This window comes from Macaca fascicularis, chromosome 12, assembly GCF_037993035.2.
Source record: "Macaca fascicularis isolate 582-1 chromosome 12, T2T-MFA8v1.1".
NCBI classification, from domain to species: domain Eukaryota; kingdom Metazoa; phylum Chordata; class Mammalia; order Primates; family Cercopithecidae; genus Macaca; species Macaca fascicularis.
Window position 1 is genome coordinate 13,810,818 of NC_088386.1, and position 13,648 is coordinate 13,824,465.

Genomic DNA, 13,648 nt, shown 5'->3' on the forward strand with positions numbered 1-13,648 from the left:
TGATAGCTGCTAGCCCCAGAACCTGGTTGTTTCTACTGTGATCCACACCAACACAATGGATCCCTTATGCTTCCCTCTTTCCTCCTTTAACTGTTCCATATTCAAAACTCTAGCAGATGCATCTGATTGGTGGAACCTTAATAGTATTCAGAACTCTAGGTGCAAGGGAGTATGGAAAATAGTCTCTTTTCCAGCCTCTGCAGTACTGGAAGATGCACTGGATATTAAGCCAGTCCACGGAATCTGCCATAAGGTCCTTTACAGAATTTGTGTGGATAGCCAGAATTTAACCTTGGTCTGCTACACTTTGGACCTATAGGTTTATTTCTAAAGGGTGGGCACACTGCCCAGCAGTGAGTTTTTGGTCTCCCCAGTTATATGACAATCTGTTGCAAGGCTAGATGATACTTTTTGCTTCTTGATTTTCACATTTTTTTCACTTATGTTTAGTTTGTTCAGCGAATATTGGAAAAACCAAATGTGAAGGTAGAATCTTTGCCCTCAGGAGAATGATACAGATATGTAGCAGTTGCACGTAATCACCATCTGGGAAGTGAGAGGAGCATGAACAGATGCAGGGATGGGCAGGCCAGGCTGAGCACATGTGCATGGGGGATGCTTCACAGGGGAGGAGGCTTTAGAACTGAGGGGTGAAGGCTGAACAGGGAAGCGGGGGAGAGAAGGGAGCAGCTTAGTGTGTGCAGAGCTCTCTGTTCAGGTAGTAAGTGTAATAGGAACACAGAAGGTGCTGCTGGTGGTGAGGTGAAACAGTTGTTAGGCGGAGCCATGGAAGAGAGGCTTTATGAGGCTCCTGAGGAGGTTCTGTTTTCTCCTGAGGGAAGAGGCCTGCCATTGATAAATGTACATCAGGCCAATGCAGAAGTTGGACAAGGAATGGGCAGGAATAGTGTGGAGAGTGAAGCTGGAGGACCAAGACCAGGTGAGCACACACCCCAGAAGTGAGGCATGCAGAAGCGAGGCAGAGAGCAGCCTTTAGTTTGTTCTTTATTTTTATTTATTTGTTTTTGAGACAGAGTCTTGCTCTGTCACCCAGGCTGGAGTCCGGTGGTGTGATCTCGGCTCACTGCAACCTCCGCCTCGTGGGTTTGAGCAATTCTGGTGCTTCAGCCTCCCGAGTAGCTGGGATGACAGGCATGTGCCACTATGCCTGGCTAGTTTTTGTATTTTCAGTAGAGATGGGGTTTTACCATGTTGGCCAGTCCGGTCTCGAATTCCTGAGGTCAGGTGATAGGCCGGCCTCAGCTTCCCAAAGTGCTGGGATTACCGGTGTGAGCAACCACGCCCAGCTCAATTTGTTCTCCTTAAATGTTTGTATTAACTTTATTTTCTTACAAATCACTTAAAGGTGTCTGAGGCTGGGTGGTTTGCATTTTGCTTTTGTTGGGGGTTGAATGGTTTTTGCATTGTTATTCTTGCATTTAAAAAAAATATAGATTAATTAGAGCCAGAAAATAAACTACTTGAAACTGAATTGGGTTTGTGTGTTTGTTTGAATTTAAGGTTGTGTGAAGTGAGTATACATTATTGGCATCATGCTTGGATTATGTTTGAGAATAAAAAGTGTGGTAGACTCTAAGTTACAGAAGTAGCCATTAAAGCGCATGTTTGGCTTAAGGAAACACATTTACATTTGTTTATATAGATATTTTTAAGGCTTTTAGCTTAAACTGTGGCTCTGAAATGCAGTTCCTGATTCAAAAAGTCATGATTGCACTTAAGGAAAATGTTGCACTCTATACTGTCTGAGAGTTCCAATTTACATTATAGTATTTGCATAGCAAGTAGGGTGGCTGGCCTTGTATTCAAAAGACAGTGGAATATGTTTGTAATTTAGGCACTTGTAACATTTTCTCTAGTCACCAAATGGCATAAATTCTGTTGATGCTTTTCATGTAAAAAGTCAACCAAAATGCATTTGACTGGATTTATTGTAATGTTTTGAGTAGTAATTAAACTCCTTTTTTGTGGTCTTCAGGAGATACGGATTTAGCCGCCAGAGCAAAACGGAGAAGGTAAGAAAAACATTGATAATAGGAGAGAATATTTGAGAGATGGAAGTGACTCCCTTCACCTCTAACACTCACAGGATGGGCAGCTTCCTGGGAAGCCCAGGAAGGGGATGTGGCAGGGCTGCTGCTGCCCAGGCTCTGATCCCCGGACAGGCTGGGATAGCAGGGATGTGTGAGCTGCCTTGGGCCCCTGCATCTCCGTCGTGGCTTTTCTAGCTTGCCACCTCTGCAGATTGGGGAGCAAAGCAGCAGTCTCATCCTGGGGCTGGAAATGAGGGGTGATTGAAAGTTGTGGCCCAGGGTCAGTCACCTGGGGTCTAGTAGCTTTACACTATGAAGATGAAGTCCACTGCCAGGGCTCCCAGAGCACTCCTCATCTGAGGTGAGAGACTCTGGACAGATGTGAACAGGATGTTAGGTAGAGCACAGCTGTGAATTACAGGCCTGCCCTCTGTGGAAACAGCTAGTCATGGAAGAGCCAGGTAAGTCAGGATGGCTTTTCTAACTTCACAAAGGTTGCCCGAAGATTTCTGTTAATTTATGTGTTTATTAATGATGCTTCATTGTCAGCAGCAGGGCAGGTACATAGATGTTATGTTGCTAAACCCTTTCTGTGTTCCAGGCTCTATGTTAAGGACTCTGTATGTTTTCACTTACTCCGTTGAACAGGTGTATGAGGAGAATACTTATTTCTGCTTTTTAGGTCAGAAAGCTAATGCTCAGAGAGGCTCGGTGATTTGTCCAAGATCACATAACTCTAAAGTGAATAAATAAGAATCCGAACCCAGAGATCTGACATCAAACCTGAGCTCATAGCCACTGCTTTCTAAATAAGAAAGTGTCAGCTAAAGTGGTCAGTGGCCTCTTAAAAAGATCTGTTATTAACCTCTTTTCATTCTCCACCTGATCCCCAGATTTCTTGAACAGGACACACTCCCCCTGCTATTCCCCTGTCACCCACTCCACTGTACATCTCCCCCAGGCTCCCCCTCTGCTTCCTGTGGTGACTGTTGTCTCAGTCACTGCAGGCACCAGCAGTGGCTAAGAGCACTGTTCTAAAGCCAGACTGGCTGACTTAGGACCCCAGCTCCTCCATTCACGGAGTGACTTTGGATAATAATCATTGTACCTATCTCACAGCATTACTGTGAAGATTGAAATGTAAAGGGCTTAGAATGAGCCAACACATAGTAAACATTTAATAAACATTAACTATTATTATTATCAGGGTTAGTTATTGGTACTTAGTCATGTACTGATAATGATATCTTCTTTTTTCGTTTTCTCATTATTTATTTTGTCCCCATTTGTGTTTTTTTACCCAACTGAGTAATGATTTCCTGCAAAGCAGCGTGTTTTCTGGATTTCAGTATATCATGTTTTATCTGGTATATAATAAGGGTTTGATGTGTATATTTAATTTGATATGTAATTTAAGTCTGAAAAGATTGTCTTTGTATATGACTGGGCGATTTGGTTATGATTGGAAAAATCATGAAATGTCCCTGAAATAGGATTCAAATTGTGCTTGTCCTGTCATTTTTATGTCAGACGGCACATTTGAATTAGAAGTCTCATCCCCTGTAGATGTGTCCAAGCAGTTAGGAGCTCAGAGTGTTCCCATGGGCAGTGATAGACTCGTTATAGAAAAGCATCCTAGAGTTGGGATGGTCCAAGAAGGGCATTTGAGACCACACCTCTCTTTTGACCCTAGAAGTCCTTAACATGCAGAGATCAGAGGTAAGCCTGAGGTCACCCAGCTGGTGAATGGCAGAGATAGAATTAAAACCTATAGCCTGTAATTGAGGAGGCAGCACTTAATCCAGCCTTGAGTTTCATGTGCTTCATTTAAGGCCTGGGGCTGAGTCCAGAGCATGCTGCTTGATCATTAGATAAGGCAGTTTTCATCCTTCAGACCAGTGGTATTCAAACAGTTTTGATTACTCTGAGCAGTAAACGTGTAATTTTTCATCATGATTCAGTAACACACACACTAATACCACCAAAACAAAAATTTCACTAAGCAGTACTTAACCCCTCACTACAAAGCACTCTGGCATGTTCCATTATGTTAATTTATACAGATGCTAGTCGTACCTGCCAAATTACTTTTATGTCCCACTAATTGGTCTTAACAGGCAGTTTGAAGAAACACTCCTTTAGTAGTGATCTGTGCTTGAAAGTGTTAAAGGATGGGGAAGGCCAAGTCAAAGTGGAAGGGCAGGTCAGGCAAATGTGTGTGGCCTGAATTTAATCGGTGAGCAGTTGGGACATGGAAACAGGCATTTACCAGTTCCTGAAGCTTAACCTGCCCTCCCTGTACTTGAGTGGAGGTTCAGGCCTTTGGAGTATCCACTCTATCAGGGTGGTGCTGCTCTGCAGGTTTGTTTCTTTCACAGACTCATGCCTCTAGGCAGTATTGTGCTTTCTCTGCTAAGTCTCCAACTCCCGTGCTCAGCTGTTTTCACATCTTCCCTTGCAGGCTGAGGACAAGAAAACGGCGCTTGCAGCAGGGCTGTCAGCTACAGAAAAAGCTGATGCCCACGAGGAAGATGAGCTTCGAGCAGCTGAAGAGGTGTGTGGTCTATGTAGGCCCTCTGAGGTTTCTGTGTAAGTCATTTTGGGAGAAATTGTACTCTTATCCCTAGCGTTCCCAAATGGCCAGCACCTCCCACAGCCAGCTGCTGCGAGCAGGCCTTTCACACCTTCCAGTTTCCTTTTATCACCTGCCTTTGAGGCTCACATAAGACGAGATCAAGGAAGACACCCTTGGATATCACCACAAAGATCCACGTAGGCATATTGCTTCTGTCTTACATGTTCAGAACCGCTCACTGCTGCTCCCATCCATTCTTCTTTCAGCAGCGTATTCAGTCGCTGATGACCAAGATGACCGCCATGGCAAATGAGGAGGTGAGTGGGAGTCGGGGAGGTGTGGGGATGGGGACTTGGCACCAGCCTGCTCTGCTGGGGTCTTCTCCCAGAGAGCCCACCTTCTCCAGAACCCCCTGTCACCATCACACAGTACCTCCTCCCCGGGGAGTTCCTTTTGGTAATCAGTTTTTAATGTCTTGTGTGTCATCCATGGGAACCTCTAGGAGGGAGACTTGAAGGACCCTTGTGAAAGCAGAATATTCCTGCTGGGAGGTTCACAGGGCCCCTGTGGAAGAGCTGGAGCTGGCCTGCGAGTTATGCCTCATGCTGAGGCAGCTCTTGTCTTCTGCTTTCTTCCTCCACTGTCTAGGTAGGAAGCAGGATTTTGAGATTATAGTTGGTCTTTCCAGAGCCTGTCCAGAAGGTATAGCCAAGTGTGGAAGAACCATTCTTTTTTTTTTTTTTTTGAGACGGAGTCTTGCTCTGTTGGCCAGGCTGGAGTGCAGTGGCACGATCTCGGCCTACTGCCAGCTCTGCCTCCCAGGTTCATGCCATTCTCCTGCCTCAGCCTCCCGAGTAGCTGGGACTACAGGCGCCCGCCACCACGCCCGGCTAATTTTTTGTATTTGTATGTGAAACATGGGGTTTCACCGTGTTAGCTAGGATGGTCTCAATCTCCTGACCTTGTGATCCACCCACCTCGCCTCCCAAAGTGCTGGGATTACAGGCGTGAGCCACCGCGCCTTGCCTGAAAGGATCATTCTTTTTGAGGCCTGGGAAGACCTGTGGTAATAAAGAGATATTTTAAAGTTCTGAGATTCTTTGTCCTTTCCCATGCTCTTCTCTATTCCCTATGTCCTAAGCCTGCCAAATCCCCTGCAGGCTGTTTGGTGGCCCTCAGGAGGTGAGACCTTGGGGTGGGACATAGAAGGGAAGAACCATTTTCCAGGGGTGCCCAGGGTCAGAGGAGGATCTAGCACCGTCTGCTCAGTGATTCAGGAGGTAGCTGCGTGTTTGTCCTGAGGCTGCTTTCCTCCCTTCCTGGTGGTAATATGTGGCAAAGCCAAATTATTTTTTCCCCTGGGAATATTATCCGTTTTACCATAATAGAGTGTTCAGATTTTCCACTGCTGTGGAAGACAAGGCTTGGCCTTGAGAACATCCCCTCCGTGTGCTTGCAGAGCCGTCTCACCGCAAGCTCCGTGGGCCAGATCGTGGGACTCTGCTCTGCCGAGATCAAGCAGATTGTGTCCGAGTATGCAGAGAAGGTAGGTTGGGGCCCAGCTGGAGTCTGTGCCCCAGATAGTGCTCCATGGCTTTGTTCTCCCACTTCCCTACCCCACTGCCCAGCAGTGCCCTGTGTTCTCTTGTAACTCACCAGCCACGATTGTCAGAAACGCACTGGGCTTTACCATGCACAACCGGTTATCAGCACTTACCCGTTAGTTCAATTAATTTTGTTCTGCAGTGCCCACTTTTCTGTAAATTTAAAGAGAAAACCTGTCTCACAGAGCAGTTATCACATTTGATAAATTCATGCCTGAGGGTATGGGATGAGCATTTTTTCTTCTCTATCAGGCCTCTTATAACTTGGGCTCAGTTTGATGATTTGGCTGAGGAATGAAGCTTTGCCTCTTAGGAGATAAACCCCATAACTCAGCCAAATCCAAGGCAAAATTTTTTCTTCTACTTTTATTAAAAGAGTATAGAATGAAGAAAAGCCTGAAATCATATTTCAGAGTTTCCTTTTTTATTTTTTCCATCCTAAGAAAAGGCAGGAGGACCTTGAATATTTCAGGGAGACGGTGATTAATCATTTTGCACATAACTGATTCTGGTCTGGCTGAGATGTAGTATCAGTAAAATCAGATTTACAGGACACTGTTGCACATCCCTCCTTCCCCAGCCCTGTCCTAAAATGTTGATGGCTGTTGAAGCATCCAGCTTTGCTTTCCTTTTCTCAGAATCTTTTACTACAAATTAGCTCTGCCCTGACTCTCTGCGACATATTCTTCTGAAGTGATTGCACAGGTGATATATAGCCAGAACTATAGGTGCACACCACCACACCCGGCTAATTTTTGTATTTTTTTGTAGAGACAGGGTTTCAACATATTGCCCAGGCTGATCTTGAACTCCTGGGCTCAAATGATCCACTCTCCTTGGCCTCCCAAAGTGCTGGGATTAGAGGCGAGAGTCACCACACCCAGACCATTTTCCTTTTCCTGTCCATAAATTCCTCTCTGACCACATGACAGCACCAGAATCCCTCTGGTTCGGGGAGTTACCGGATTCATGAATCATTCTTTGCTCAGTTAAACTCTGTTAACTTTAATATGTCTAAAATCTTTCTGGCTGGACATGGTGGCTCATGCCTATAATCCTAGGCGGGTGGATCACCTGAGGTCAGGAGTTCAAGACCAGCCTGCCCAACATGGTGAAACCCCGTCTCTACTAAAAATACAAAAATTAGCTGGGCATGGTGGTGGGTGCCTGTAATTCCAGCTGCTTAGGAGGCTGAGGCAAGAGAATCGCTTGAACCCAGGAGGCAGAGGTTGCAGTGAGCCGAGATTGTGCCACTGCACTCCAGCCTGGGTGACAGAGGGAGACTCTGTCTCAAAAAAAATAAATAAAATTTTTATAGTCAGGGAAAAAGTGTCCCCCAGTAATCTGGAGGTGTTATCAGCTATAACACCCCCAAGACTTCTGGAAAACTGTTTTAAATGCCTAGTGCTGCCATCCATGGGAACCTCTGGGAAGGAGACTTGAAGGAGCCTCGTGCAAGCAGAATATGAGTGAGTAAAACAGCTTGGAATGTCTCGGGGTGAGATTCGTTTGTTTTCCCCACTCCCCCAAGTAAGTCCTTCTTAACATGGGCTTTCCAGTCCAATCTCATAGAATCCAGTATCCTGTCTTTCTATTTACCATCTAGGAAGGATGACACTGCTCAAAGTGTCATCTGAAATTTGACCAGAAAAGGGTATTTGTTATCCAAAAAGTACAAATGAAGATGTAATTGTGGAAAGAGTATTAATTCACTGTCTGAGAAGAAAATGTCTTGGTTTCCTGTCAGCACACACACCTGAATGGCAAGAGTGTGCGTTTATACCCACCCTTATGTTGCCACATAGCATTGCTGAACCCAGTTTTTCGGGAAAAAAAAAAAAAAGCAACTGGATAGAGCACCCACTGCTGTTTCTACAGGGAGCACGTAGGGGCTCTGATGATTGTAAGAGCAAAAGCAGGCAGGCAGAGCCCCCTGTGGTTGGCAGTGCATCTCTCTTTCCACCCACTCCCCTGCCTAGGACTCCTGAAGCTCACCTGACTTCCCCAGTTACTCTGCATTTTGCACGTCTCCTTCTGGATCTCTCTGTGTCTTTATCTCCTAAGCTTTTTCTTCCTCACCCTTGACCAGTGATCTCTGTCCTACTCTGATGGATACATTCTGGTTTATCTGTTTATCTTGGACCATTCTCTACCTCCATTCCATTCTTCTAGAAAAGAGTGAAATTAGGAGTAATTTGGACAGGAAGCAATGCCAAGATTTTTTCCGAGGACATATATGCAGTTGATTCCTGATCAACACAGGTTTGGACTGTGTGGGTCCACTTACATGTGGAGTTTTTCCCAACCAGATGTGTATGGAAACTACAGTATTCATGGGATGCAAAACTGGCGTATATGGAGGGCCAACTTTTCATATATGTGGGTTCTGTAGAGCCGACTGCTGAGTATGCACAGATTTTGGCCTATGCAGGTGGTTTTTGAACCAATCCCCCACGTATACTGAGAGATGACTGTAGTTAAACTTCTGTTGGAGAACTGGAGGTGTCAAACATTAGTTAATTGCGTTTTCTTTGGATAGGTAATATAGCATTAAAGCTGATGGTTTTTAAAAATTACATTGCCTTTTATCCTATTCCCATATTGCAGTTATTTTACATTTGCATATTATTTTACAGTGTTTGTTCCCAGATCTTCATAGTTGTGCTTGGTTGCAGTCATCATATATGTCTAAAAGAAGTAGGACAGTGAGTGAGTGCAGTGATTAAAAACACACCATTTGAAGTCATATCTTGGTTCGTATCTGCCTCTTCCATTTCCCAGCTGTGTGACCTTGGCCATATATTTAACCTCTCTTTGCCCTAGTATCTGCTTTATAAAATGAAAATAATATTTTTCTGACAGGTATTGGGAAGATTAAATGAAACATGACCAAAATGCCTCAAACAGTGCCTGGCACATTATAACTCTTCAGCTATCGATAGCTTTATTTTCATTTTTGTAGTCTTCATTCTTTTTTGTTTTGTCACATCACATCCTAAATATTTTCTAGCCTTCCCGTTTATTTTTATTTTTTTAAGTGTGTGTGTGTGGGGGTGGGTGTGTGTGTGTGTGTTTCCTGAGATAGGATCTCACTCTGTTGCCCAGGCAGAGTGCAGTAGTACGATCACTTTAGCCTTGGCCTCCCAGGCTCAGGTGATCCTTCCACCTCAGCCCCCCAAGTAGCTGGGACTACAGGCGCACACCACCATGCCTGGCTAAGTCTTATATTTTTTGTAGAGATGGTGTTTTGTCATGTTGCCCAGGCTGGTGTTGAACTCCTAGACTCAAGCCATCCTCCCACCTCAGCCTCCCAAAGTGCTGGGATTACAGGTCTCAGCTGCTGCAGCTGGCAGTTCCTATTTATTTTAATAATTACATAATTTATGTGTTAATACAGCACAATTCATTAAACTTTTTTTGTTAGACACAATTTTAAGCTGTTTCTGTTTGCCATTGTGGATAATAGTGTGAAATGTGAGCAGATAGTTTCTGCTGAGAGAGTTTCTAGGTGTTGGATAATCGGGTTATGACTCCCTCTATGTGTTATAACTACATAGAATACTATCAGTGGTGAAGGGACTTCCCAGCATATGCCTCCAATATTTCCAGCTTTGATTTTGGGTTTGTCTAAATTGTTACTGCAGTTAACTATAAAGTGGCATCTCCGTAGATCACTGAGAGGATTGAAGATACGTCTGTGTAAGTACAGGTCACAGAGAACTCATCCAGTACCATCTAACTAATAAGTTCTAGGTTTAAATACAGGACTGTTTACTCTGTTTTCTTCTCTCAATTGTCTGTTATAGACTATACTCGAGTAATGTGTTCCTGGTGAATTTAAATAAAGTCTATATTTCAGATTTAAATATATTGTCACTGTGATACAAGTATTCCTCAGGCACTTTATTTTACTTTTGTATTGTTTTTCATTATATACAAGGAATTTGTGCCTAAGTTGGTCAGTCTTTTTGTTGTTGTTGTTGTTCTTGTTTCCAAATGAGAGGTTCATTGTTTTTCCATGGATCTGGTAAAATAGTTAATGCATGTCAGCTGATCTTTTATTAATTATGTTTAATTATTTAACCTATGTAGAATTTATTCTTCTTCTTTAGCCTAAAGTGGGGATCTGTCCTAGTTTTCCTGTTCATATCCACTTATCCTACTACTGTTTGTCAGATAGTTTCTTTCTACTCATTTTGAGATACTCAATTCTATTTTTATGTCTTATAGCTAAACTGAGTATAGCCTCTTTCTTGTTTTATTGGTTTATACTTCTATTTTGTGCAAGTTCTGTGGTAAAGTTATGCATGGTGTTTTTGTTATTTGCTTGTTTTGTTTTTGTTTTGTCAGTACTGTCCAGTCAAAGACCTAGTTGTGTTCAACAGGAACATATCTGGTTGAACAAATTGGGTGTATTGCTGCTTGTAGTGAGGGAGAACACATACCAGTGGGAATCATGGGGCCTTTCAGTAAGAGGGTGTCAGAAAGGACTTAGTATAGGATTTGGACTTACATAAGGTGACTTGAAGGAGGGTTCAAGGAAGTGGGCTTTGCTTTGTGTTCGATGCTGTAAGGAGGGGTGAGTCTGTCAATGAGCATCTTAATAAATCTTATCTCTAAGACATGGGGAAAATGAATCAAGGTTAAAGCTATGTATGCATGATAGCCAGTATAGGGAATATTTGGTCATTTTTGTGATTCGGACAATGTTTATGTTTTCATCCATCATCAGACATACTCATAGTCATAGGGTGACCTTGTCTGGTATTGGTGTTCTTTGAAATTGTTCATGTTTTGTAACGAGGCCTGGTTATGAGTGCAAGCCAGCCTCCCAGCAACATCAATGCTTTGCTAATAGTACAAGGCTAGCTTTCAGATGTCAGGGGCTGCTTTTCTCATTCTCACGTTGTTTGTGTGGTTATCTGCTATTGTGTGGCAATACTGCCACAAATGTAGACACTTAAAATAACACATATTTATTATCTCACTGTTTCTGTGGGGCAGCAGTTGGGCACAGCTTAGCAACACCCTCTGTGACTCTTACAATGCTGCAGTCTCATCTGAGGCTCTACTGGGGAAGGATTTGCTTCCAGGCTTACATGATTGTTGGCAGCTTTCAGTTCCCTGCAACCGGCTCACTGAGGTCACCAGTTTTGTTGGCCGTTAGCTAGAGGCTACCTATAGTTCTTTGTTACATGAGCCTCCCCTACATTGCCACTTACTTCATCAAAGCTAGCAAGGGAGGGCTTCTCCCTGAGGGCAGGCATTATAGACTTATTTAACATAATTATATATATGTAATCAAAAGACTGCCCCTTCTCTGTGGCATATTCTTCTTTTTTTTTTTTTGAGACGGAGTCTCTCTCTGTCGCCCAGGCTGGAGTGCAATGGCCGGATCTCAGCTCACTGCAAGCTCCGCCTCCTGGGTTCACGCCATTCTCCTGCCTCAGCCTCCTGAGTAGCTGGGATTACAGGCGCCTGCCACCTCGCCTGGCTAGTTTTTTGTATTTTTTAGTAGAGACGGGATTTCACCGTGTTAGCCAGGATGGTCTCGATCTCCTGACCTCGTGATCCGCCCGTCTCGGCCTCCCAAAGTGCTGGGATTACAGGCTTGAGCCACCGCGCCTGGCCCCTCTGTGGCATATTCTAAGGCACAGCTTTCATCCATACCCAAGGGAAAGGGGTTACACAAAGGCAGGAGTGTACATCAGCAGATGGGAATCATGGGGCCGTTCTAGAGTTGTCCACCATGGTTTGCTTATTGGTCTTTTAATCATACTGCCACAGATTGGGCTGAAACTGGACACTGGCAATGCTGCCACCTTCAGGGTCTCAGTAATATACTTTGGAAGTAGAGATGGGATTGAGGAATGCCCAGGAGGGAAGCTGTTGGTAGTATCTGAGAAAAACTCACTTAGGCTGAGATCAGGATTTTTTTTTTTTTTTTTTTTTTTTTTGCTTTGTGAAGAAAGGGGACAGGATAATTTGTGGGGAGGAGCAAGCGCAAAAATGATTTTGTGACCAAGGAATAAATCGAATAGCCTGCCTTGTATGAGTGCTTGGAAACTTGACAGGCACTGGGATATAAAAACGAGGTTAAAAAAAACATGTGCAGACTTCTCTTTCACTGGTAAAGTTCACAAGTTTCTTATAAGAGTGTAACGTAACATGTGTCTCAGAGTTCCTGAGGTATGTAACTCAATTTAATATGGTTCTTGTAAAGCAGCAGAAAGAGGAATGTGAAGAAGCTTCCAGATACATAATTCATGAGTGTCCATAGACTCTAGGCTGAGTACCTCCATCTGCCATTGTTTCCAAAGGGTAACACCCTTCCCTGAATGTGCTGGAAGAAGTACCACTGTGATTTTGGTGTTGATGTCTAATATTCTCACTGCATCATAGCATTTATTTTTACAGGGAAGAAGACTCTATTACTGTGACTTACAGAAAACTAAAATGCCTGACTGTCCAAAAAATGCTTCCACCCTACAACCCCCTAAGCTTCTGTAGGAGCCAGAAGAAAGAAAAGGAAGCTGGGCCAGGGAAGGTGCAATGTCCCTGGAAGGGCAGGAAGGGACTTTCCCTAATGCTGCACACTAACTAACCATACACCATTTTGACCACTGTAATATTTAGTCTGCCAACTAAATCATTCATTGGTCAACTTCTCCCTAAGACAGAATCTTGGGACGTTTTGTAGCTCTAGAGCATCTGAATATTTTATAGCTCTAGAGGCACAGATCGGTCTTGGGGAATCAGAATCTACCCTGAGTGCCTTCTCCATGCAGATTCTTTGTGTACCATTATCTCATTTAGTTCTCAAATTTTTATTATTTTTTAATTCTACAAAATTATCTCATTTAATTCGTATAGACTGCCTTCTTGCTTATAATCCTCTGCCTTCCTCCATCATTATACTTATATGCAGTTGAAACTATCTGTTTATATGGCTGTGGGCCACCTTTGTTCTTGTTTGTAATCTGAGAGTCTCGCCAAGGGCCCGCCAGTGTTGGTGCTCAGTAAATGAGTACGTGATATTATATCCATTTTTCAGGCAAAGTAACGAGATTATGTGACTTGTCCAGTGCCATACAGCTAGTAAGTTCCAGGTTTGAGTACAGGACTGTTTGACTTTGCAACCTTTCTCCTTGGCTAGGTGGAGCATCCTTAGGGAAAAGCAGGGACAGCCTCCTTTACCATCCTTAGTGTCTGCCTTCCAGGCGTGGCTGTGACTGTGCTTCCTTAGACTGTCCCATTATTCAACTGCCTACTGGGAAGGCATATTCAACTGGCATACTGGGAACTAACCACGGAAACAAGAAAAAGTGAAAATGGTACAGCTCAGCCCATTCACTCACACACCATAAATCTAAGTTGCTGAAAACTGTGGAAGTTTCTGTTTGGAGTATCTAAGTGAC

The 13,648-nt window shown here is 43.8% G+C and overlaps 1 protein-coding gene across 14 annotated transcripts in view; it reads left to right on the forward strand.

Moving 5' to 3' along the window:
• CCDC93 (CCC complex scaffolding subunit CCDC93) overlaps window positions 1-13,648 on the forward strand; it is a 94,664-nt gene that overhangs the window by 33,436 nt on the left and 47,580 nt on the right. For 11 of the 14 annotated variants that reach the window (XR_012421076.1, XR_012421077.1, XM_074008890.1 and 8 more), the window contains 4 exons: window positions 1,997-2,033; window positions 4,513-4,605; window positions 4,893-4,943; window positions 6,086-6,172. Coding sequence is in view for 12 of the 14 variants with exons in the window: in XM_074008890.1 (XP_073864991.1) it covers window positions 1,997-2,033; window positions 4,513-4,605; window positions 4,893-4,943; window positions 6,086-6,172 (268 nt within the window). In the remaining 2 variants the exon portion in view is untranslated. The remainder of the gene's footprint in view (window positions 1-1,996; window positions 2,034-4,512; window positions 4,606-4,892; window positions 4,944-6,085; window positions 6,173-13,648) is intronic. The other 3 variants (XM_005572962.5, XM_074008886.1, XM_074008888.1) reach the window with 1 other exon arrangement.